The sequence below is a fragment of the Bombyx mori genome, chromosome 7, assembly GCF_030269925.1.
Source record: "Bombyx mori chromosome 7, ASM3026992v2".
Taxonomy (NCBI): Eukaryota; Metazoa; Arthropoda; class Insecta; order Lepidoptera; family Bombycidae; genus Bombyx; species Bombyx mori.
In genome coordinates, this window is record NC_085113.1 from 6,152,420 (window position 1) to 6,177,387 (window position 24,968).

The 24,968-nt window shown below is 36.9% G+C and overlaps 2 protein-coding genes across 7 annotated transcripts in view; one reads left to right on the forward strand and one right to left on the reverse strand.

The window, feature by feature from the left end:
• Positions 1–1,691: 1,691 nt before the first annotated feature.
• LOC134199147 (uncharacterized) lies at positions 1,692–8,111 on the forward strand. The gene is made up of 4 exons (XM_062669377.1): positions 1,692–2,051; positions 2,394–2,434; positions 3,860–3,995; positions 6,121–8,111. The coding sequence occupies exons 1-4, from the start codon at positions 2,027–2,029 to the stop codon at positions 6,300–6,302; spliced, it is 384 nt and encodes a 127-aa protein (XP_062525361.1). The 5' UTR covers positions 1,692–2,026; the 3' UTR covers positions 6,303–8,111.
• The window catches only part of LOC101742075 (facilitated trehalose transporter Tret1), a 60,970-nt gene continuing 44,100 nt past the window's right edge, over positions 8,099–24,968 (reverse strand). For all 6 annotated transcript variants that reach the window (XM_004931346.5, XM_062669371.1, XM_062669372.1 and 3 more), the window contains 3 exons: positions 12,717–13,106; positions 9,636–9,922; positions 8,099–9,443 (listed from right to left, as the gene is read on the reverse strand). In XM_004931346.5, the coding sequence (XP_004931403.2) occupies positions 9,125–9,443; positions 9,636–9,922; positions 12,717–13,106 (996 nt within the window). In that variant the 3' untranslated portion in view covers positions 8,099–9,124. The remainder of the gene's footprint in view (positions 9,444–9,635; positions 9,923–12,716; positions 13,107–24,968) is intronic.

Here is a 24,968-nt window from a genome sequence, read left to right on the forward strand (position 1 = left end):
ACACTCACACCATTAACTACCAGCCGATTTGAGAATCCGTTGGCTCGTCAATTTGAATTTTAAGCGAATTTCGAAATTCGTAAAGCAATTTTTGCATGATTGTGCAACATTTATGCAAACATACTAACTTTTACATTTACATATAACGTTAACATAGATTAACAGCTACCGATTTTTTTTTTTTTTTCCATAGTTCAACATGAATACTAAATGTTGAAAGTTAGCAAATTGTCAAATTACGTGCGCTTTTTCGATACGGCGTCGCAGAACAGTGTGCTTAGTGCGAGTTTTTTAACTTTCTCGATAGCGTAAAAGTAACTCAAATTTGTATGCAGTTGGAACAGCGCCCCTAGCGGAAAACGTAGGCAAACGTTCCAACTCCATACAAATTTGATTTAACTTTTACGATATCGAGAACGTTAAAAAACTCGCACTAAGCATGCACCTAATCAAGCTGTTTACTAAAACAACAACCTAGATATATAATATGACCGAAACGCACTTTGGCTTCACCTAATGCTTTACAATATAACTAAAACACTTGTTTTATAAGTAAATACGTAAATTAGATTAAATCATTGAAGAGGCTTAAGAAAACTATTAAAGGAGGATAACTTTATACAAGGATAGCCGTAACTGGGTCAATTGCCTTCATATACTCGCTTAAATATATCTGTTTTAGGCGTTCTAGAGTGCAAAGAAATAATAAACTTTTTAATAGAATCATTTAGGTAAATTTTAGTTTAATGTCTAGGTAAGACAGTCATTTTGGTAAGAAATGACGAGACTATTAACATGGCTTAGGTGATTGACGAGCATATAGCTCATCTGACGTAAGGACGTCGTTGCTAAATGAAGTGAACAATACTAAGTGCATAGGCAAGGTGCTGTCTATCAACTCTCCTCAAGCCTCGTTTGAAGAAGGACACGTCACACCACTGAAGACACATCGGCGTGCAACTTAATCCATGCATCAGCAGCTGAGTTTTTCGCCGGATCTTCTCAGCGGGTCGCGCTTTCGATCCGGTAGTAGATTCATTCTCGAATGAGGTGCTCTTGAGTTGTTAGGTCTCCCTTGGAGGTGCTCGGGCAGTTGTTCACTAATCCCATCCCCCTGGCTGAGGCTTTGCTCACCGACCTGTCCTGATTAAACTGGAAAGACCTCCGGGTCACCAGTAATCCTTCAACCATAAAAAATAAAATAATGAAAAAAAGTTATCGGAGAATTTGGAAATCAATTCGCGAATGCAGCTACCTTCAAACTTTAGGTCGGGATCGCGATTTTTAGCCCAATCGTTCGCGTGGTATGACAAATTATCAGTTACATACACACTAACATAATTAGATACATATTAAAGCAAAATGCTTAAAATATTAATGACAATATTAATCTGAAAAGACGGTGCCAAATGACCTCTCCCTCGAACTACCATTACATGTCTATCAACTGGTCTATAATTCGTTCATAGTAAAAAGAATACATAACATTTTTGTGTTACCTAAAATTCTAAATTTCTAGCCCCTGCTATCCAGGCGTGTAGTAAACACGTGCCTAGAAATTTAACGATCAACCACATGTTGTTTATGCTAGTTTCATAGGACCGAGAACAAATTTCATATAAAAAAATCCATTAGCTGTTTTGCGTCACGTGGGTAAAAACCGGTTTTATAAGAAAAATAGACGGACCAGTATTGCAGGAAATATTTTAAAATGTATGCCAATGTCTGTTATAAAATTAAAATGCGAACGCTATAGAAATTGCTTGTCTTGTACCAAGTCATTGTTCATGCGTTGTTAACCATGAAATAAGGCGTTAACATACCAAGTTGCCTCTGTGTTTTGTTTGTATTTTGGAGAAATATACATTGAAACTTGAGAATTAAGTTGAAATTTGGCTGGCTCAATTTTTTTTTCTAACAAATTGTTACTTACGCAGTACGATAGAAGTTTGTCGTAAAAAATATAATACATAAATCGATTCGATAAATTTTTTATTGGAAATGACTCCAAGTGTTATAATTTATTATGCATTTTTGTATTTTTACAATCGGTAAGACATTTTTTTAAATCGTATGTTATGATTATGTGCATAGGTATTTTCCTTCGCAGTCGGTTAAAAAAGGGGCATTGAACCTAGAAATTAGTTAATTATGAACATCAACGTGGCCAGCCTAAGTTATACGAAGTTTCTTATACAGACACGTTATTTTAAAGAAGGCAAGGTGTCAATAACTCTTTTCATTTTTTTTCTTTGTTGTTACCTCTTAACAATCCACAAAGACTGCTTGTTGACTTTATTGTTTTCTTGTGTTTTAATTTTTCTTTATTTCCTTAAATTGTCATCACTGACGTCGTTTTCTTTTATTTTTAGTCAATGCTTATAAAATTTCAGTGCTGGCGCATGCACGTGGAACTTTAAGCCACTTAGCATATGTATGTATTATTTTATTCTTTGTTATTCATATTCTTTATTAAATGATGCTTCATCTTTAAAGTCGCTCGTGAACACACGGTAGAGATTTCGAAAAAATTATGTATACCTTCAGAATTCGAGCTAGGAGTTAGTTTCATCTTTGGATACGAATGTTCCGGGATGTGTATTATATATTACATTTACTGATGGTAGGACCTCTTGTGAGTCCACACGGGTAGGTACCATCACCCTGCTTATTTCTGCCGTGAAGCAGTAATGCGTTTCGGTTTGAAGGAGAGGCAACCGTTTTAACTGAGACCTTAGAACTTATATCTCAAGGTGGGTGGCGCATTTACGATGTAGATGTCTATGGGCTCTAGTAACCGCTTAACAACCAGGTGGGCTGTGACAAGCTTGTCAACCCATCTAAGCAATAAAAAAACATTATTAACTACATTAATGTACTGTGTACTATGTTGTGTAATTCCCGTTCCTAGTAGTGTCTGCTGTAATCAAAATAACGTTTACGTAAATTTTGACGTAATAATTACGTCAAAATTTGAATTAATCACGGATTTTAATCTCGGACATAAAGTATCTATAAGTAAGTTATTAACATCCAAAAACGTGCGTCGTCCGTGTTAAGTAAAAAAAATGTTGGAAAAAAATTTAAATGTGGTTATCGGACTCGTTTCTAATGCCTGCTTCTATTTCACTCGGTCTAGTTATGTAAATAATTTAGAATAGTTTCTCTAACGCTGAGAACTTTTTTTTTGTAAAATGGAATATTACAATTTAAAAACTTACGTACCGAATTCTATTTTTCCTCAATGTTTCATCTCGATTATTTCTACCGTAAAGCAATCATGAGTTTCGGTTTTGGGGTTGAGAAATCTGGGATAGTATATATACAGGTGTCGTATATGTGTATTCATCATCATCATCATCATCATCATCTCAGCCTGTCCATTGTCCAAGCTGAACATAGGCCTCTCCAACCGATCCCCAGTGCGGCCGGTCCGTTGCCACCTGCATCCAACGTGACTCAGCGGTTCTTACCAGGTCGTCGGTCCATCTCGTAGGTGGCCGTCCCACACTGCGCTTGCCAGTACGTGGTCTCCACTCGAGGATCTTTCCGCCCCATCGGCCGTCCGATCTTCGCGCTATGTGGCCTGCCCACTGCCACTTCAGCTTGCTAATCCTACGGGCTATGTCAGTAACGTATTGTGTATTTGATAGATACAATTCAGAATGCGATTTCATGTCTCAAGGATCCATATCGCATGATTATAATGTCAATTGGTTTCGACAATGCGAAGGGATTAGTTAGACTGTCGTTTACAGAAAAAAAATATCTATTTTCTCTCTATCTATTTTTAAATCACGTTTTCAGAAAAAGATATATTTTGATATCAAATTTTTTAAGGATTTATTTTCGTTTTTAGCCAATAAACTATTGCGATATGGCATCAACGTGCATTCATGACAACCAGCCTGTATGCGGCTCTACTGCCGACAATTGCACTAGAAGCTTCCTGGACCAGTGCGACTTATACGAGTATAACTGTGATCATGGGGCCCGTGAGTTTTGCTTGATGAACAATGCTATCGGGATCTTTCAAGTAAATAAGTCATTTTTGAGGTTTGCGTATGCCGTTACAGCGAGATCTCACAAAACTTTAAGTATTACACATTTTAAAGAAAACTTTAGGAACGTTTGTGCATAAAAGCGCATTATGGAGTTAACGAGACCAGGTGGTATGTATGTGATGAGAGTATGAATGGTTAGATGCAACCATCCTGCCTAATTCGGTAGCGAACCATCCTGCTTTCCGAGTGAAGGCCCACTCTTCTACCCCCCACAGCACTTACTAACCAAAGGACTTTATAATCAGTCTGAAGTCTTTTTTCTTGAGTTGTTATGATTCCTTCGGAGGTGCTTGAGCAGCTGTTACAAATCCCACCCCTTCTGGCAGAGCCCATGCTCGCCCACCTGCCTTGATAAAACTGGAAATACCACCTGGATTAGCAGTAATCGTTTCTTCCTAAAAAAAACTAAAAAAATAATAATATTTAAAATAAAAAATAAAATTATCTTGTGTGTTTAACGGCTCAGCTAGGAGGAGTTGCTAATAGTTGCCCGAGCGCCTCCGTAGGAGGCCTAACAACTCAAGAGCACCTGCTTCGCGAATGAATCTACTACCGGATCGAAATCGCGATCCGCTGAGAAGATCCTGTGAGAAACTCAGCGGGCTGATGCATGCGTTAGGTTGCTCGTCGAACTCTTTACCGAATTCGATGAGTACGGTTACTGGGGTCTCTAAGCCTGCTCCTAGTGTTAGAGCTGAAGGCATCGAGAAAAATGCTATACAACGTTGATTAAAATACTCCAAAATATTTTAGAAACATCTATGCGATTCGAGGAGATGCAATCGATTCATGGTTATATTCAAATCAATATTTGGCATCAAGAGAAACTTGATAGTATTATCTTTTAAATATGTAGTGCTATGCTAAAATATTCATCACAAATGAAAAGTGATTACAATCCGAATTATTTCAACTTAATGTGTTGCTACGGCAGTGTTGGGTTTTTCCTTCATTCTTTTTGTTATCCATTTTATTATTATATTATTTCATCATTATTATTCAATTTTTTACTATTTAAAATTATTATAACCTATGTACATAATTTTTTTGAAGAAAAGTCAGTAACGAATGTAATATTATTTATACTAGATAATGAAATTTTTTTTGATAACGCCATCTTGTTGTGTCTTTAAAGCGGTTAGTTGACCTCAATTAAGAAAAATAGTATTATTATTCGCCAATAGGTGTCGGGAAGAGTTGATTATTTAAAATACGAATAAAACAACATTTTCTGAAAATAAATCGTAGCTATAGTCGGATTTTTTATTAGACGAAGTCAACTGACGTTTACTGTGTTGTCAGGTTTTGATGAAATAAAAATAGTGTTGTGACAAAGTGAACGATTGAAAAAACTCCTGAATTAATGAAATTGCCTCGATTGTCTAGTGAATAGTTGGTGTGCCGAATTGCCGATATCGGGTACGGGGTTCGAATTTTAGGCGTGCTTTGTACATACCAACGAGTTTTCGACGAAATATTATGTTCCTATAGTATCTACCTGTACTGAATACCGAGTGTTTTAAACATTAAGAAAAACATTGTGAGGAAGCTTGTAAGACTGTCCTATTTCCAATACATCATATAGTTGAAATTATAGATGTATAAAATATAACAATTATAGGTATGTAATGAAAATAAAAAAACTGATTGTAGTTACATACTACTAGTAACATATATTGGAGCAATTTAATACAATTTTATTGTAAAATATAAATAATATTCTTTTATAGTTTGAAATTAATGATTAACTCTTCACACTCATTGTTCATTCATGTGATTGAACGAGAACTGAACGCATCACTATTACTTTAAATATAGCAACATTATTTCACAAAGTGACATTAGCTACTATCAGCTGGCTTCGTCTAATTAAAAATCCGACTATAGATCGATTTATCGCCCCCGAAATCCCCTGTATACTAAATTTTATGAAAATCGTTGGAGCCGTTTCCGAGATATAGATTATATACATATATATTAATATACAAGAATTGCTCGTTTAAAGGTATAAGATAAGATAAGATAAGATTCTGTGTAAAAACAAAAATCGTTTCAGACTTTGAGAGCACTCCGTGTACAAAACCCGAGCCCCCGAAATCTGAACCAAAGATTGTGAAATTAACGTACGACGAACCAAATCATAGAGAAGCAGACTGTGACCCGAATTGCCGCAGACCGAAATCTTGGTCGACTACAAGGAAAGGTGAAACCAGAGACTTTTATAGAGTGCTACAATAAAAACGTAATCGATTAAGAAATGCTTTTAAAGTTACTTTTAAAACTAGTGAGTGATTTAGCGAATATTGGAATCTCTTTTTTCGACCTCCCTTTTGGAGCTGCAGAACTTTCCTAATTTAAAACCAATGTTATATGAAGGCATTGAGTTATAAAGTGAAAATTCCTGAATGCTAAAACTTGGTATTTCCTAGATTATAGTTTAAATTCACTGAGCCAAGGCTTCGAGGATATCGAATATAGAGAATATCGAGGATATCAAACATCGAAATTTATATATTTCAGTATTGATATTCATTAGGCTTACGTTGCCGCTTGACCGACAAATACATACTCGTATATCGAGGGGTGAAAAGCCATTTGGTTTAAGTGACGTTGTTGCTACTGTCCAGGAGAGCCGTTTGAAGTTTACAATTTGTAAAAAATGTCATAACAAAAAAACCTATTCAGCTATTTAAATGGAGTAAACTTAAAACATTGAATTGTTGATGTTGATACCAAATAAAAGGCACTATTAATTGCAAAGATAAATGTCGCGTAACAAGTGATATGTCGCTTAAACTAAATAATCATTACACCCCTCGAATATGATTGTTCCGATTTTTTTTCCTACCTAAGCTGAGTTTTGAGAAACCATTTCAGCGTGAGCTTAAGTAGTTAAGGGGCTCAAATCTTGCTAGCACTAACCCTAGCAAGAGCAGTGCTTCGCAGAATCTACCACCGGATCGGAAACGCGACCCACTGAGAAGATCCAGCGATGGATACTGCCATCCACCTTGAGATATGAGTTCCATTCTCACGGATCGTTTGAAACCTATGAGTCTGCGGAGGGACTTCGGTTCCCTCTGTATTTTGTACCGTATGTTTCATGGGGAGTGCTCTGAGGAATTGTTTGAGATGTTACCATCATCTCGTTTTTTACCATCGCACCGCCCGCCACCGGAGTAGAGTTCATCAATACTACTTGGAGCCACTGCGGTCATCCACAGTGTGTTTCCAGAGATCTTTTTTGCCTTGTACCATCTGGCTTTTGGAACGAATTCCCTCCACGGTGCTTCCCGAGCGCTATGACATGTCCTTCTTCAAACGAGGCTTGTGGAGAGTAAACGGTAGGCAGCGGCTTGGCTCTACCCTTGACATTGCTGACGTCCATGAGCGACGGTGACCACTCACCATCAGGTGGGTTGTATGCTCGTCTGCCTACAAAGGTAATTAAAAAAAACTAGTTTTTCTTGAGGCACAAAGCTGGTGACCGGATTCTTGTGGCCCGCAGTGGTAGGTACCACGACTCCGCCTATTTCTGTCGTCACCTATTGACTGTGATCTGACGTATTTCACAGAGCTGTAATCATATTTAATAATACGTGAAGCAAAAACTTTGCATCCCTTTTTACGAAAATTGCGTGGACGGGGGAGTATGAAATTTTCCACACTTATACAGACTATAGAGAAGAAGTGCACAATGCTAATATTTTTTTAAAATAATGCATAAAAAATACATTAAACCAATAAAGAAAACATTACACACACTACATACCATGTATTTGACGCATACACGCATGCATACTATTTATTGTCAAACTTTTGTTCTTGACGTCTGTTGTCAAATTGAGAATAGAATATGGATTGTCTTTGTTAATATTTTTATAGTGTAGTCTTGGCGAAATTTGTGATTATAGAAGTATAAAATACAATCATAATAGTGTACAAACTTACAATTCCAATTAATTATAGTCGAATTTCGACTACTGCGGGACCTCTAGTCATATTTAATTTGAAACTAGTGAATAAAAACAATATTTTCGAAAACAATTTCTTATTGACTTTTAACAATTACTTAACTTAACACAGTATTTTATTTATTTTTTACTTTACGCTGATTTTATATAATCTTAAATAAAATATAAATGAAATCAGGTCTAAAGTATTAAAAAGTAATCCTTATAATATAGACTAACTAATAATCTCACAAACTTGATAAGACTCAAAACTTTAAAATACAATCTTTACTAAAATCATAAAAAAAAAAGTATGTATTACTTTCAAAACAAAATTTACGGGTGCTAAGTTTAAGAAAAATGTCTTCAATCTTTTCCTCGCATATGGCAAGATGAAACAATGCAAAGCAACAAAACATCCGATTTTTTTATCGAGCTAATTTTTCGGGATCGGTTTACTGGTGGTAGGACCTCTTGTGAGTCCGCACGGGTAGGTACCACCGCCCTGCCTATTTCTGCCGTGAAGCAGTAATGCGTTTCGGTTTGAAGGGTGGGGTAGCCGTTGTAACTATACTGAGACCTTAGAACTTATATCTCAAGGTGTGTGGCGCATTTACGTTGTGGATGTCTATGGGTTCCAGTAACCACTTAACACTAGGTGGGATGTGAGCTCGTCCACACAACTAGGCAACAAAAAAAAAAAAGATCGGATAGAATTTATTAGACTTCCTTTGCGAAAACGACTGAGTGTGGAGATATGTCTGTAAGGCTGTGGAAAACAACCGCTTGCGTTTTAAAATCTTCGAATACAGCTTCTGGTCTATGTGATAATTAGAGCAATTAGGTCAATGGTTCGAATTAGGATTGAACGAAAAGTAAACTTAACAACGGTAAAGCTGATAGGTGCCTGTTTACAAAGTGACACTTTCGACATTATGGTTCTGATTTCGAGCGTTTATCATAGACATGCCAGTCTCGAGATATATGGAATTTAATGCCAATTTATGAAAACATAACATATTTAATCAACCATGATTCCATAAAGTTTACAAATTTATTAATTTATTGAGCAACGATGATTTTTAACAGCTTTACGTGAAATGCTATTTAACTTTTAGTGACTAGCATAGGTTTGGTGGATTCGTTATTAAGATCCCTCTTCTGTCTGAAAGCGTTGATGAGAAAATCATCAGCAAATATGATTTTATCGCTCTTGTAAAATGCTTCGATTTCTTCTAAACTCTTCAGTTCTGTTTCCGGTAAAAAGAAGTAAAGGTAAATTGTTCCTATAAATGCAAATGTGGCGTAAACTGCGAAAGCGCCGCTAAGGTGGAAAGCCTTTTCTAGATTATAATTGCTTTTTGTAGCAATGAAGACAATTACGTAACTAACGGCCGCTGACATTCCAATTGCTACACCACGACTCCTGGAAATAAGGATTAAATTAATCGAACGTAGTGACATCATTCGGGATATTTCAAAACTAAACACAATTCTTTTTTAAATTAATCGAACGTAGTGACATCATTCGGGATATTTCAAAACTAAACACAATTCTTTTTGATGTAGTTTATATGTAAAATCATAGATGGCTGTAGTTGTAGTTTTAGTGTCTTACCTAAATGGAAAAACTTCGGATAGCAACACCCACGGAATACCAAGGCTGCTGAAGCATACCAGCGTCATAAACAATATAACAGGCAGCAGTTCTTTATGATCCGTGAAAGTTTCGACCTCGTATGAGAACACTTCAGCGGGTATCCGAAGTTTCGCGTAAATACTAATGCCCAAACTGGCGAAGCCTGTTGATAACAGTGATCCGAGGATCAACTTCCTTTTGCCGATGATCTTGACTATCGACGCTGAGACCAGACTCAGTAAAATGTACATAGCGCCAACTACCACCTGTAAAGTAAAATTATTTGTAGTTGCTTTATTTATCTTGTGCTTTAGACGTACTTTAATCTCGCATATAATATAAATAACAACATGAATTCCGAAAAAAAAATTTGAAGACAGCCGATCTCGCCAATGAATAGCCTCTCGGTGGAAGATTTTACGTAGTCTTTAGGGTATGCTTGTGATCAGTGTGCTTAGTGCGAGTTTTTTAACATTCTTGATAATGTAAAAGTTAAATCAAATTTGTATTGAGTTAGAACATTCACCTACGTTTGCCGCTAGGGGCGCTTTACACACACAATAAACACACTCTATAGAGCTGAGACTGAAGTATTTTGTATAAACACATTACCTGTAAAAAATACTATACTATACCACAAGGAGCCAGTTTTTATTAAAAAATTGGAAACATGCTTTATAGTTAGATCGTAACAAAAGATAAATTTGTGAGTTATCGTCTTCCAGGCACGTGGTTGTGAAATAACTGTTTAATTCATCGAATTGCTGGTTGATCCGATCTTATTTACAATTCTTATTTAACCTGTTTCGATAACTGGTAACCGTTCTTTTTTTTGTTATTTAGTATCTATCGTAAAAAGTAATCTTTTATCTAAACATCTATCGGTAACGTGTTTTGTGAACTTGTTTGGAATTTCAGGTTACTATACCAATTCAGATTGATAAATAGCAGTTTTATTAAATAGCTCAAAAGGTGAACATCGGTCAATATTCTTTGAACTATAATACAATATTATTAAAGTCAGTTTAATCAAAGAATAATAAATAACTGGAATAAATTTCAAATCAATTCTCATGTTAATATTGAATAATTTTTTATTACAATATCATTTGTGATCTGGAATTGAATGGTATCACTTTCTCTTTAACACGAATCTCGTCTAGAATATTTGCTTGATTTTGATCAAAATTAATTTTCTCCTAACATATGGATTTTTATCATACTTAATTTTTTTTCTCCCTAAATCAATAAAATAAACAAATTCCATATATTTATGTAATATAGAGTGCAATTTCGAAAAAACGTTAATACATAATGGTTTATTGAATTTTTTACTAATTTAGTTTTTTCATTATTACGATCTATTTAGGATCTAGATAGAAAAACATAGCCCACTGAGTTTCTCGTCGGATCTTCTCAGTGGGTCGCGTTTCCGATCCGGTGGTAGATTCTGCGAAGCACTGCTCTTGCTAGGGTCAGTGTTAGCAACACTCCGGTTTGAGCCCCGTGAGCTCACCTACACGTTAGGGTGAAGCTGAAATAGCATCTCAAGGCTATCTGCATAGGGAAAAAAATATAGAAAAACTAAGTAAATTTAGACAAGTTTCTTAACAGTCTTACTCATCGATAAAGATCTAATACGTCATTCACATTAGCCGGTGATCGACCAGTTTATTTTTTTTAACGCGACTTCCTTCAAGATTCGTTCAAGTCGAGTCGAGTCAAGTCGTTCCGAATTTGTATTCATTTATTTTTAAAGTGAACACTATGTGAATGATGTCGAAACTAGGAAATGTTTTTTTTTTTCTAATTGTACATAACGACGATGTCCCTGACCATGTCAACAGTTCAAGTATTGAAGATGTAACGATATTTTATCTTATCTAATATTTAAAAATCGATGTTTGTACCAATAAATACTAGTCGATCTTTTAAATGTACAGGTTTTCTAAGATCCATCACGGAATTGTTATAAAGTAGATATTCGTCTCAAGTTTCATTGATTTGTTCTATTGCATAGCTTCTATCGCGGGCCTTGAGCACGGCGACTGAATCAATAAATTCCGTAACGAAAATAACCTGACACCCCCACTACGACTACTATGTAGCTCGCGTTCAACACATTCACACGTTGCGCTGGTGTAGTGTTTGTGAATAAGCGAGCGGCGTGACGTCGCACTGCATGAGCATCATGAAAAGTCTGCCCATCTCTCTCTCACGCGGTCTAGCTTATGAGTGTGAAGGGGACAGTTAATGTTTTGCTTTTGTTAATGTTTATAAATATAGCGTGGTTTTATTTTTATTATTGTTTTAATATTAAATCATTATTGTCTAATTGCATAAGTTGATAAAAAATGCTTTGCAATAGCTTTACCGCTGCAGACCCCGAGTGCCATACGTCTTTTTTTTAATTTACTATTTGTATAACTTCAAATTTGAAGTGCGTGAGAAGAAGTTGAACTAATCAACCATGGTGAAGACTTCTATGAGCTACAATGGTACCCCATAGTACAGCAACAAAACTGAACAGACTTTTCGACATAGCCTAGTAATGTAGATCTGTTTCTTCGAGTTCTAGGGAACTTAGTAACTTTACTGCATCGTAACAAATATATACCTAGTCGAAAAAAGTACAAATTTTGAGTTTATTGTCAATTCTTCTCAGCGATATGACTGTATTCCGAATATAAGGTAAGTCATGGCACTTTGGATCCGCCTATGGAGGGCTGGATTAAATAAAAAACTTATAAAATTTGTTGTTTGTAGATTTTCGATAGTTTTTTTTCCGACATAAGAATGTTCTATTCTGTTATTTCCTTAAGCATAAATGTCAGTTCAATTAAATAGTCTGATTCTTTCTAATTACCTTTCAGATAGGAAAAAGTAAAAAAAAATATTTTTGAATAACAAAAAGTAACCAAAATCCTTGAGAATTAAAAGAATTGTGGCTATCAGATATCTAATATAAACGTGAGATCTTCCACCGGATAAGCCTTTTCTTCCATAAGATAGATCGACAAACTATTGTTATTGAGGTTTACGTGAAAATTTTGTACTTACAACAATTGACTTGGAGTCGTATTTCATTCCTAAAGCCTTGCAAACGTTAACCATGTTCGGTCTGATTGGGGCCAGTCCACTCAACGTGTGAAACAAGAAATACGAAACGACCAACAAAAAGGGGCGTATCGTTTCTTTGACCAAAAACACGTTCTTAATTTTAAAGGCAGTCTTCTTAAAGAATCCACCCGCCTTGTGCTGACAGACGCCTAAGTCTTCTTCCTCGTTCGTACAAGTAACGCATTTATATAATTTGTCATGGTATTGAATTAATTGCTCGAATTCTTCTTTCACGTCTTCCGGCTTAGCCCAACCTCGGAGACGGCAAAGAGATTCCTGTGCTTCCTTGTGTAGACCCTTTGAAAGTAGCCATATCGGAGTTTCCGGTACCTGAAATTAAGATTATTTTTTTGTCTTTAATGAAAGAAAACTGGAATCATAAATGGTGTATTGGAATGGTGTCTTTCCCGAAACGAAAATAGATAATAGTGCCATACATCGACATAAAAAATCGTTATGTAAAAATTGTATTTCCTTTAATTAATTACAATGTTAAAAAAATACAATGAAATTAATTTTGATAAGTTGATAACTTTGTAAAGTTTATTTATTTATTTTTATCAATAAAAAAATCATAATAAAAAATGTATACCCGAACAATTACTTAGTCTGGCCATAAATACTGTTACAATTAAAAATAAACAAAATATTATATTTGAATTTGGAATCTGTCATTTTTATATGATTGCTCATTGAGTTTTGAAGTCGTCGTGGCCTAACGGATAAGACGTCCGGTGCATTCATGTTGATGCACCGGTGTTCGAATCCCGCAGGCGGGTACCAATTTTTCTAATGAAATACGTACTCAACAAATGTTCACGATTGATTTCCACGGTGAAGGAATAACATCGTGTAATAAAAATGAAACCCGCAAAATTATAATTTGCGTAATTACTGGTGGTAGGACCTCTTGAGAGTCCGCGCGGGTAGGTACCACCGCCCTGCCTATTTCTGCCGTGAAGCAGTAAAGCGTTTCGGTTTGAAGGGTGGGGCAGCCGTTGTAACTATACTGAGATCTTAGAACTTATATCTCAAGGTGGGTGGCGCATTTACGTTGTAGATGTCCATGGGCTCCAGTAACCACTTAACACCAGGTGGGCTGTGAGCTCGTGCACCCATGTAAGCAATAAAAAAAAAAAAGTTTTCTCATTTTGGCGCCTCATTTTGTACAATATTTTGCGGTAATTAATGGAGTGGGGTGATAAAGAGAACCGAATCGCTGTGATTGCATTATACAAGTAGGTATGGAGCCAAATGCAATGTTTTAAAACTCTCCATACGCTTGGTATTAGTAAAATGTTTGTGTACCGGGCTATTAATAGGTGCAATGAGACCTCTGTTTGTGACAGAAAAAGATCTGGCCGTCCACGTAGTGTTCGCACGAAAAAGGTGGTCAAAGCAGTAAGGGAAAGAATTCGAAGAAATCCTGTCCTGTTTTTTAGTAAATATTTTTATTGGCAAATAATAATACTTTTTTCTTAATCGAGGGCAACTAACCGCCTTAAAGACAAGATGGCGTTATCAAAAAAAAAAATCATCATCATCTAGTTAACAGTTAAAGGCACAAAACTCGAACAATATTAAAAGACGCACTCGAACTTCAAACTAATTTTCAAGTAAAGATATGACTGTGGGATGAAACAAAAAAAAAACAATTACGGAATGTGCCCGAACGGGTTAGAAGAGTTCTTAAGAACTATCGATAAGAAATGCACTTTCATTCTCAATTGATGATTCGTATTTTTGGTGGGCAGTGGCTTGGCTCTGCCTCTGGCATTGCTGAAGTCTATGGATAACGGTAACCACTCACCATCAGGCGGGCCGTATGCTCGTCTGCCTACAAGGGCAATAAAATTTTCAAAACTTTTTTATTTTACTAGTTTAACATTGATTGAGGCCAACGCAACTTAACGGTCTGCTAATCGTGACCACTCGTGACCACGCTCTGGTTACTTAAGGCCGTCCCACCTTGAGTCTTAATTAACTTGTTTAGCGGCTCTTCAATCCTTCGAACAGAACGCAAAATTTAAATTTGTGTACCAGCTCCAGTAACTTGGACATTATACGTATTCCATTCAAATTTATCCTAACCTAGGTTAACAATATCATAAATCATCTAACGTACCTACTGTAGTTTTTGAAATAATTATAACGTGTTATGGCCAATTTATTATGTCAAAAATTTGTTTTATGGCTTTATTTATCCATTAGCAAGCCATTGAATTTTTCCGACACAAAAACAAACCGGTATAGTCTAGTAATTAAATTAGCATTCATTAAGCCTACGCCTACACAATCATAATAATATGTTATCTTCACACTCTTCAATATCAGCTGGGTTTTTTTTCCAACATGACACGTGTTTTTTGACAAACGGATTATCACTAATGGCTAAGAATATAATAGTGTTTTCAAAATAGACTGACAACATGTGATTTGGAGAGTTGCTACATGAATATTTAAAAATACTCGTGGTTTTATGTGCTATCTATGAACGTAATTAGAGCGATTTGGAACCGAAAACGAAGACTAAAAAAGAGACTAGCGAGAGACGATGTATAATAGCGAAACAAATGAAAGAAAAAAGACTAAAATAAGGTGTTTCTAGTAGAGACTGAGATACGTGTACGATAATGACGTCATCAGGTTGATCGTGCCAGCGAATCGTTTTTATTTTGGGTCAGGAGGTAATCGTCGGACTTCCACCCTCCACTGGAGATGAAAGGCGGGGCATGTCGGAGTCGAACTGACTAAAACCCCCTGTCGCTCAACAACCCACGTCCGAACCTCGCATGCCACAAAGCCCATGAAAAGGCAAAGGGGGGATACTTAAGTTTTTAGTTCGGAGCACATCCCTCTCATAATTCTCCCCCTCGGGACCGACGGTCGTTGGCGCCACGACCGCCAGCCCTCTAGGTCGGCAGGCTGTCCGAAGCCCGCCTATATGGCGCCGGTTAGAGTGGTTGTGCCTACCGAATACCCCGCTGGGTCAGAACCATCGTGCAGCTTGTACGTCATCTTCTAAGCCCCCCCCTCGCCGGTCCCCAGACCGACATGTGAGGGGGACCCGAAAAACATAGGGGACCAGGGCTTGTGCGAGATCCGCCTCCCTGGCCCCCGCTCGACGGCGGCGGGCTTGTGCCTCTCTCACGCGCCCCGCCGCCTCCTTCTACGAGATGGTGCACCCGCAGAAGTCGAGCATCGCCTTCCACGACTTGTCGCCGCCCAGCATCGATGCCTGCTATTTTTGCGATGAGGTCACGACGTTACCCCTCGCATACGCGGCAGACGACGAGCTTATGCTTCGACGACGAGCTTATGCTTCGCCGTATCCAAGTCGCAACCTGTCAACGAATTTATGCTAAATATTTTCGTGTTCTCGACTGGCAGTAATAAAAATTAAGTGTCTACCGAGAAAGGTTAAAGGAAAGCCGATTATATATCTGTTGTTCCAAAAACGATAGGTTGGTTGTTTGGGAATGAAAAGAATGCGGAATTTGAAATCTAATGTGAATGTGTTAATGTTCACCTGAGAATGAAAATGTTATTTCGGATGTTTCTAGATAAAATAAATAAATAGTTTTGCTGTTTAATATTATATCCTTTTTAGTTGTAAATAAAATTTATTACGAAAATAAAAATCGCATATCACGAAGTTCTGTAACCTTCTAAAAGGACGTCAATAATTAAGTAGAACTATCTGAATATAAAATTGAAAATTATTGTCCGACTGCTAAATATTGAAAACAAAATATGTCACATAATTTATGGATATTATATGTTTAGAAGCTAATTTGAATAATTTGAATAAATAAACAAATTAACACAGCTGGCTGTAAGTAAAGTTCTGGTGTATTCTTGCGAAAATTAATAAGTTTCATTTTGGACATTAAATGAGTGTAGTACCTATAATAAACTTAAGCAAGGTTAAATAAATTGGTAACTAGCAAATGGTCAAGACTACCGTTCATTAAAAATGTTATTCACTTGGCTTTCATCACTTAAAAACAGAGCTACTTTACTTAATCAGAGAAAGTTGTCACAAACTTTCCTATTTTACGTTTATCAGATTCACCTAATTTAATTGAAATAGTTTTGTAGTAAAAGAAACATGAGTTTTTGTTTTTTTGAAATTATTCCGGTTCTTAACGAAAAACGAAGCCAGCTTTGTGATGGTTGAAGTGATTTTGTTGATCTTCTTTTAACATCGACACTCATAAATTAAGCTCACAGCTTTGTTGTGTGGCTGTAGTGAGCTATGGAATATTTTTTATTGCAAAGTAATCATGAATTTTCTTTTCAAGGCTCCAAGGTTTCAATTTTATACGTGAAAGCTACCATTTTATGAGTTGGTTTTTAACTCGAACGTTTTACTAGTGTCCGGAATAAAATTTAGTTTTTGAAGTTATACTTCTTTAGGCGCGTTATGCAAAATTGATGAGAGTGAAATTTCACGATGCGCGCGCACCGTGACACAAAATTAACAGAATGAAGTTGCCCACTAAATCGCTCATTACAATACGACCGAAGTAACTTGGCGAGTCTGAATATAGCTGCAGGTGAACTTTCCGAACCGTACCGAGAATTACCGAATTTATACGATGTCAAGATAAGGGATGTCCAATATGCGTGTTTGAGGATGTTGTTTAATCGATTTTTTTTCAAATTGATTAAAATTTACATAAAAAAACAAGAAATAGATTTAATAAAAATAAAGTATAACTTCTTACGCGCGTACATAAGTACACGCACCCTTTTTTTTTGGTTGAGACAGGTAAAGGTATATTATATACGGCCCATGCTAAGTGGTACCAAGGGATACAGCGTTAAGGCCAATGCTTCGTGGTATAGTGAATTAAAATAACCGTCATTTCGTACTTCAGACCGGAACCAATCATTGGTTTACGATAGAAACAGACAACACATTACTCTCGACTATCAGTAGTTTAAAAAAATACGGGAAGTAATTAAGGAAGTCCAATAAGATACGAAAGATGGGGAAGCAAGTTTTCTAGAAGGGTCGAGTTTCAAAACTTTGTCTCATTATAGGGAACCAAAAGATTTTTCTATTCCTTTGCAAAGCGGACGTCAGTAATGCCACTGGGACAGCCAAGCCATTGCCTATCTATTATACTGATGGTAGGACCTCTTGTGAGTCCACGCGAGTAGGTACCACCACCCTGCCTATTTCTGCCGTGAAGCAGTAATGCGTTTCGGTTTGAAGGGTAGGGCAGCCGTTGTAACTATACTGAGACCTTAGAACTTATATCTCAAGGTGGGTGGCGCATTTACGTTGTAGATGTTTATGGGCCCCAGTAATCACCTAAGACCAGATGGGCTGTGAGCCTGCCCAACCATCAAAGCAATAAAAAAAATCCTCAAACATCGTTTGAAGAAGCACATGTCAAAGCGCACAGCACACATCGAGTTGGTAAGTTCATTCCGCAGCCAGACTGTATGAGGCATCAATTATTTCTGAGGACATACTCTTATGATATATCACTTATAATCTAGTCTAAACTATTACTAAACAACATATAAATAGACAATCAATCGTCAATGTAATACTAACAGACACTGTTTTACTACATTCCGCACATAAGTCTTGTTATAATATTGTTGTTTGTCTAACTTTAAATAAGAATTTTCGGCGACGGCAAAATTTTACTTGATATCCGTGATGACATGAACTTTGAAGGCAGCATGAATGTTAAAATATTTGATGGTACAATTGTTACGGTTCAAGGTTCTCTTCCGAATTTCGTGGAAGGTACAAAAAAGTGTACAAGGCGAACGTGTTTCGTTTATAGTTGTTGTTTGTAATGGTTTTTAATAGTTTATGCTTATTTTAGTTTATAATAGGTATCTAACACAATAAAAAGTTACGAGCTTCCGTAATTTCAATATTAGCGTTTATTAGTTGTACGGAACGTTCGCGTCGTATCCAATATTTGAATTTGTTGTTGAATTACACGTAATACCTACTTGGGAATTGTGAATTTTAATTCACCGCTAATTTTAAGTGACGTTAATCGTGGATTACCTATGTATCGATGGGTTAAAAGTTATTTAGTTTGCAACATGGTTTGGCGACAGGAGGTGACAAATTTACAGGAGAAACATTCAGTTTAAATTAAAAAAAAATAAAAAAAATAAAAACACTTCTTCAGCTGTTTGAGTGGGGTAAATTTAATTGAAGCTCAATTGAAAACATGGAACTGTTTATGATAATAACGAATAAATCGCATCTTTAATTACAAAGATAGATATCGCGTATCAAGCGAAACATCGCTTAAACCAAATAGGGGCCTTTCACCCCTCGAATTATGTCCTTTTAGCCGCAAAAATATTTGTTATTTTCTCTTTCCGCCAAAAAAAATCATTCAATGCATAAAGTCATTTAGTTTTCTTCAATTTAAAAAAAATGTACAAAATTGACAAAATTCAATGTATCTTAAAATTTTAACCACACATATTATGTCCGTGCAACCTTTTAGATAGTCTATTATTACCTAAATATCTTTCTGACATCTACCAGGAATCGGCGTGAACCAAACCTGTTACGTTTTAAACTAAGCGACTTTTATTTATACATGGCATGAATTCAACACTGGCCCAAAGAAACAGTACCAAAGCTATCTCAATATAAAAGAGAAAAAATTTATTCATGTCATATGCTAAGTATAATTACTTGTGGTCTTATTAAGAAAGCAGACCCAGTGGATAGCCTCCCACGTCGCGCAAGTATTTTGACCCCGATGTTGTTTGGCGGGTAATTGAGTTTTATCACGTTCACTACAAAAACCATCAAACTATGAGTCTAAACTCATAGACACAGAGACCGGATTATCTTTTTACAACAATCGCTTTCATACGGATGTCGTCTTCTCGCATTAAAACTGTATAATCTCAAAACTTACAAATTTTACAGGAGAGTGTTTTAAAGGTTTAACATGTGATATTTTTAATATTAATCATCTTTGCAACGTTTACTTTTTATTTTTTACCAGTTACATTATTTGTCTTTTAAAATAACATAAAATTATGTATTAATTTTGTTAATCGTAGTCATAACATAGGTAAACTAAAAAGAAAAAACTAAAACTAAACCACGCTCTTTTGAAAGTATTTATGAGAAAAATACAGGTGATACCAAATGATTCCGCATATTAACTCAATTTCGAATATTTTTGGAAATTGTACACTTTTAATGCGAAAAGACGATATGTGTTCTTAATTTGATATCATGTAGGTACCTTGCAATTTTTTTCATACGGTCTCATAATTTTTTTTTTTTTTTAAGACAGTAAAGTGTTTACGAATATTCTTTACGCAAAGTATTACGATAAAAAAATACCTCGCTCTAAGAGTCTCCTCGTATCTCCAAAATCGTTAAGATACTGTAATGGTAAATTACAATGTAAAACTATGACATTTATTTTTGCCGTCGAATTAATTCAATATTTATTATTTAAGTATATTTATATAATCGCTGTACCCAAACTCGTTTTTGTGTCGTTTTAAAAAAATAATGTAATTGCATCTTTTTATTAACGAAACTTTTATAAATTCAAATTCAAATTCAATTCAAATTTGGTTACGCAATGGTTTCTGCATTCAAATTAAAAATCGCAAAAAGAGAACCTCAATAGCTTATTATGAATTTATGATTTAATCGTTCACTAATAACCATAAATCGCTCTTATTTATTTATATTATCTATGTTCGTTCTAAAATTAAATTGTTTTAAAATATGGTAAGTTTATATTTTGAATATTCAATAGCTGCGTATGTATCATTCAGACTTCATGACATAGTTCCAGAACTAGTGATCATGAGGTAGAATAATATCATCATCATCATCATCATCACACCACTGAGCCCGGTCTTCGGCTCTCCTCATCCACTTTTTACCAATAATAATACAATTATACCAAATTATTTCGATATCTCAAATTAAATTCGAAATTTCCATAATCAGATACATAATATTAAGAGTACCGCTGAATAATTTATTTATTTATGTAATTTATCATCTAGCTCTTGTACTCATTTCGTTTAATATACACAGTTCCTCGATAAACATGAAACAGCATGACACATGAAATATATAATATAACTCTATAGATAAGAGATAAAGGATTTTTTTATCTGTCCCCAAACTAGGTTAAATTCTAGAATGGGAACAAGAGATTGATACATATATATGTCAATAATAAATTTAAATATATATATATGACGGCGCCAGGGATGGCTGAGCGGCAGATCCGTCATGATTCGTAACTCTCAATAAATACTTGTGGTAATTACCGGTGGTAGGACCACCCCGCCTATTTCTGCCGTGAAGCAGTAATGCGTTTCGGTTTGAAGGGTGGGGCAGCCGTTGTAACTATACTGAGACCTTAGAACTTATATCTCAAGGTGGTTAGCGCATTTACGGTGTAGATGACTATGGCCTTTTTTTTTTTTTGTTTTTTTCGGGCCGGGGGCCGGACCTCCTACGAGGTCCCCGCGCCTAGGGGGCGCGCGGGGTATGTGAGACTCAACGATCTGCAGGTGTTGAGAGCAGATCGCGGGCCCAAGGATTTTAGGGCCCACCCACTAAGCGACTCTCCTGCACTCTTACACCCGACGTCCGATCTCCGTCCGGGGTCAGAACCCGTTCAGAGTAGGGGGGTTCCCGCGGTCAACACTACAACCAGACACGCGGCGCTACCCCGAGGACGCCCGACCGACGGGTCGTCGAGGCGATAGTCGACGACCAACGACGTCGGTCTCCGCGGTACGGCGGCCCTACCAGGCCGCCCGGGCGGTGCCGCTGGTGTTCCGGGATACCCCGCTGGGCCAGAACCAGCCTGCCGGGTCGGAACGCGATACACCGCCGACCGGGTTGCTCTTCAACAGTATGTTCGGCGACGACAGCGACGACGAAAATGCGGACCGCATCGCAGTCCGCAGCCGCCGACGCGCCGTCCCGTCCTCCTGGTGCCAGCGCGCTAGAGTGACGGTAGCGTGCGGCGCAGCCTCAACCCCCTTAGGTCGCCCCGTGACCATCACCGGGAGGAGACTGCCTCCTCATAGGGGCTGGAGCTGGACAAACGCCCTCCTCCGAACCCCGGCTCGACGGCGGCGGCACGGCGCCGAGAGGGAAGAAGAGCTCTCCCTCTCCCGTTCCGCCGCCTCCTTCTGCGAGATGGTGGACTCGCAGAAGTCGAGCATCGCCTGCCATGCCGAGCATCGTAGCCACGACGGTCGGAAGCGACAAGTCCGGTCCTATTTTTGCAACGAGGACGCGGCGCTGCTCCGCGAAAGCGGTGCAGTACGCGAGCGTGTGCTCCGCCGTGTCCTCGTTGCAGCCACTGCAGTGGTGGCACTTCGATGTAGATGTCTATGGGCTCCAGTAACCACCTAGCATCAGGTTGGCTGTGAGCTCGTCCACCCATCTAAGCAATAAATAAATAAAAGTTAAAACGGACCGCTTCGTTCTGACTGACCCGACTTTTTTTTTCTTCTTACCTATGCTAACGCTGGCCCTAGCAAGAGCGGTGCTTCACAGAATCTACCACCGGGTTGGAAACGCAGCCCACTGAGAAGACCCGGCGAGAAACTCAGTGGGCTGACCCGACTCTGTCCACGTACCGACATTTTATACTCTGGCGTTACGGCGTCTGTTTCTCCTTGCGTCGATAGTCGTCAATGCTGAGGGTTGTGGCTCCATTTAACATAAAATGGGCTGAGTACTTCTCCACTAAAATAAACTAAAGCTTAAATTAGGCACAAAAAAGTACCAATTGTTTTTAGGATTTTGTTTTTTAGGTGTTTTTTTCTGTTTGTTTTCTGTCCTCGACCGGGTATCCGTAAATGGTTCCCCTGCGTTAAAAAAAAAGGTGCTTTTTTCTGTAATTGATGCCAAAACAAAGAATAGGGAAATATAATGCGTTCCATTATTTTGAATCTAATGTAATTAAATCTGCGAATACCACTTCAGAAATACTTTTCTGATGACGTAATATGACTAGCAAGAAGTTAGTAAAATACACATTTAAATCATTTTGAATTACCAATTAAATTATAATAATGACCAGTTGAACTGGTTTAATTTGGTACCTTTTAAGCACATACACTTAAGGACTATCCGTAGTGCGTGTAATGTTGTCCGGACCTGTCTAAGCCAATTTAAATGTAACTCTCATAAACAATCAGAATTTCAGAAATGTATTTAGTTTAAAAGAAAAATAATGTAATATATTTTTATATATTAAATCGCACAGCCTCCACATGACAACCCTTCTTGACCTCGAAGTCGTGTCTAGAATATTTGTACACACATATACATATTATGTATTTCTAGTATCCGTGACGCAAAAAGCGTGGATAGTAAAGCGTAGATAAGCGTGAATGGTTACATAATGAATAAACTTGTTTCAATTATTTTACATTAAACATGTGACAGAATTTATGACCTGACTAGGTATACTATATATTGGGCGTCCTTTGAGCCCACACAGGTAGATGCAACCACCCTGTCTATTTCTCCCGTAAAACAATAATTCGTTTCGGTTGAAAGGGTAGCGCAGACATCTATACTAAAATATAATACTAACTATCTAACTAATATATAATACAGTGGTTTTTACGGATGTTCCGTTATAACTACTGAACCATGCATTCGATTGACTTGAATCTTTGTATACATGTAGAATATAACGTATACATGTAGACGTTTGTATACATGTAGAATATAACTGTGAAGCAGTAATGCGTTTCGGTTCGAAGGGTGGGGTAGCCGTTGTAACTATACTGAGACCTTAGAACTTATATCTCGAGGTGGGTGGCGCATTTTACGTTGTAGATGTCTATGGGCTCCAGTAACCACTTAACATCAGGTGGGCTGTGAGCTCGTCCATCCATCAAAGCAATAAAAAAAAATAGGTTTGTAAATAATCATCAAGAGTAGGTACGCAGCGGCTTGGCTATGGATATTACTAATTCCACGAGAAGCGGTACAATCAAATTCAAATCACCGTAAATCTTCGATAAAAATTGAAAATGTTAACGGGTTTTATTTTTGTATTATTTATTCCACATTAATATGTTGTTGATACTTGTATTTTAATAAATACAAGTATCAACAACAAAAACAAACAAAAACAGCTTGAGGTTTTTTTATTTTTGATAAATAGGGCGCGTCGAGGAATATTTCCGTGTAAGACCAAATACTATTATAATTTGATATTAATTTAAAATGTTAAATAGTTATATTTGCAATTATTTATGCATAGATATTTATTTGTGAATAAGTTAAGCTAAATACTATAAATCAACAACATAAATAGCCAGCTAATAATTATGTTTAAAAATAATAGCATGTTACAAGGACTGTGTGTGTGTCCGGAATCAAGTTTCTTTACAACATCGATTTTTTTTAATTGTAAAAACATGTGTTTCGCTCTCGTACGCTACAAGTGAAACCTTCAAAAGTATTTTATCTCATTCTTTTGCAGTATACGTTTGTCTTTTTTCAGTGTCACATTTCGTATGTCATTTTCGCTTCATCAAGCTTCACGTAAGCAAGTTTAAAGAAGTATACACTTAAAAATACTTGGTATCATTTTAAAAAAAATTTTGTTTGTTCTGTTTCATATTTCACTGACTCTGACTGACTGACTGACTGAAAATAGGGCACAAGTAAATGGTATTTAAATAGTGTTCCACTATAGGAATAGGTACGATGGCGGTACTTTCGGGTGTGATTCCAATTTTCGTCTTTATGTTTGTAGTTTTAATTTAACTAGAGGATGATAAGTTGTGTTTTTTAGAAATTATATTGAAATACGAATTACATATTGATTATATTATATTATTTATTATTTTTTGGTTTTGGTTATTTTTACTGGTTTACTCTTGGGAGTCCGCACGGGTAGGTACCACCACTCCGCCTATTTCCGCCGTGAAGCAGCAATGCGTTTCAGTTCGAAGGGTGGAGTAGCCGTTGTAACTATACTCGAGACCTTAGAACTTGTATCTCGAGGTGGGTGGCGCATTTACGTTGTAGATGTCTATGGGCTCCAGTAACCACTGAACACCAGGTGAGCTGTGAGCTCGTCCATCCATCTAAGCAATAAAAACAAAAATTACTTTCAATAAAAAAAAGTTTATGTTTAAGTTGATTATCGATAAAGTTGATTATTG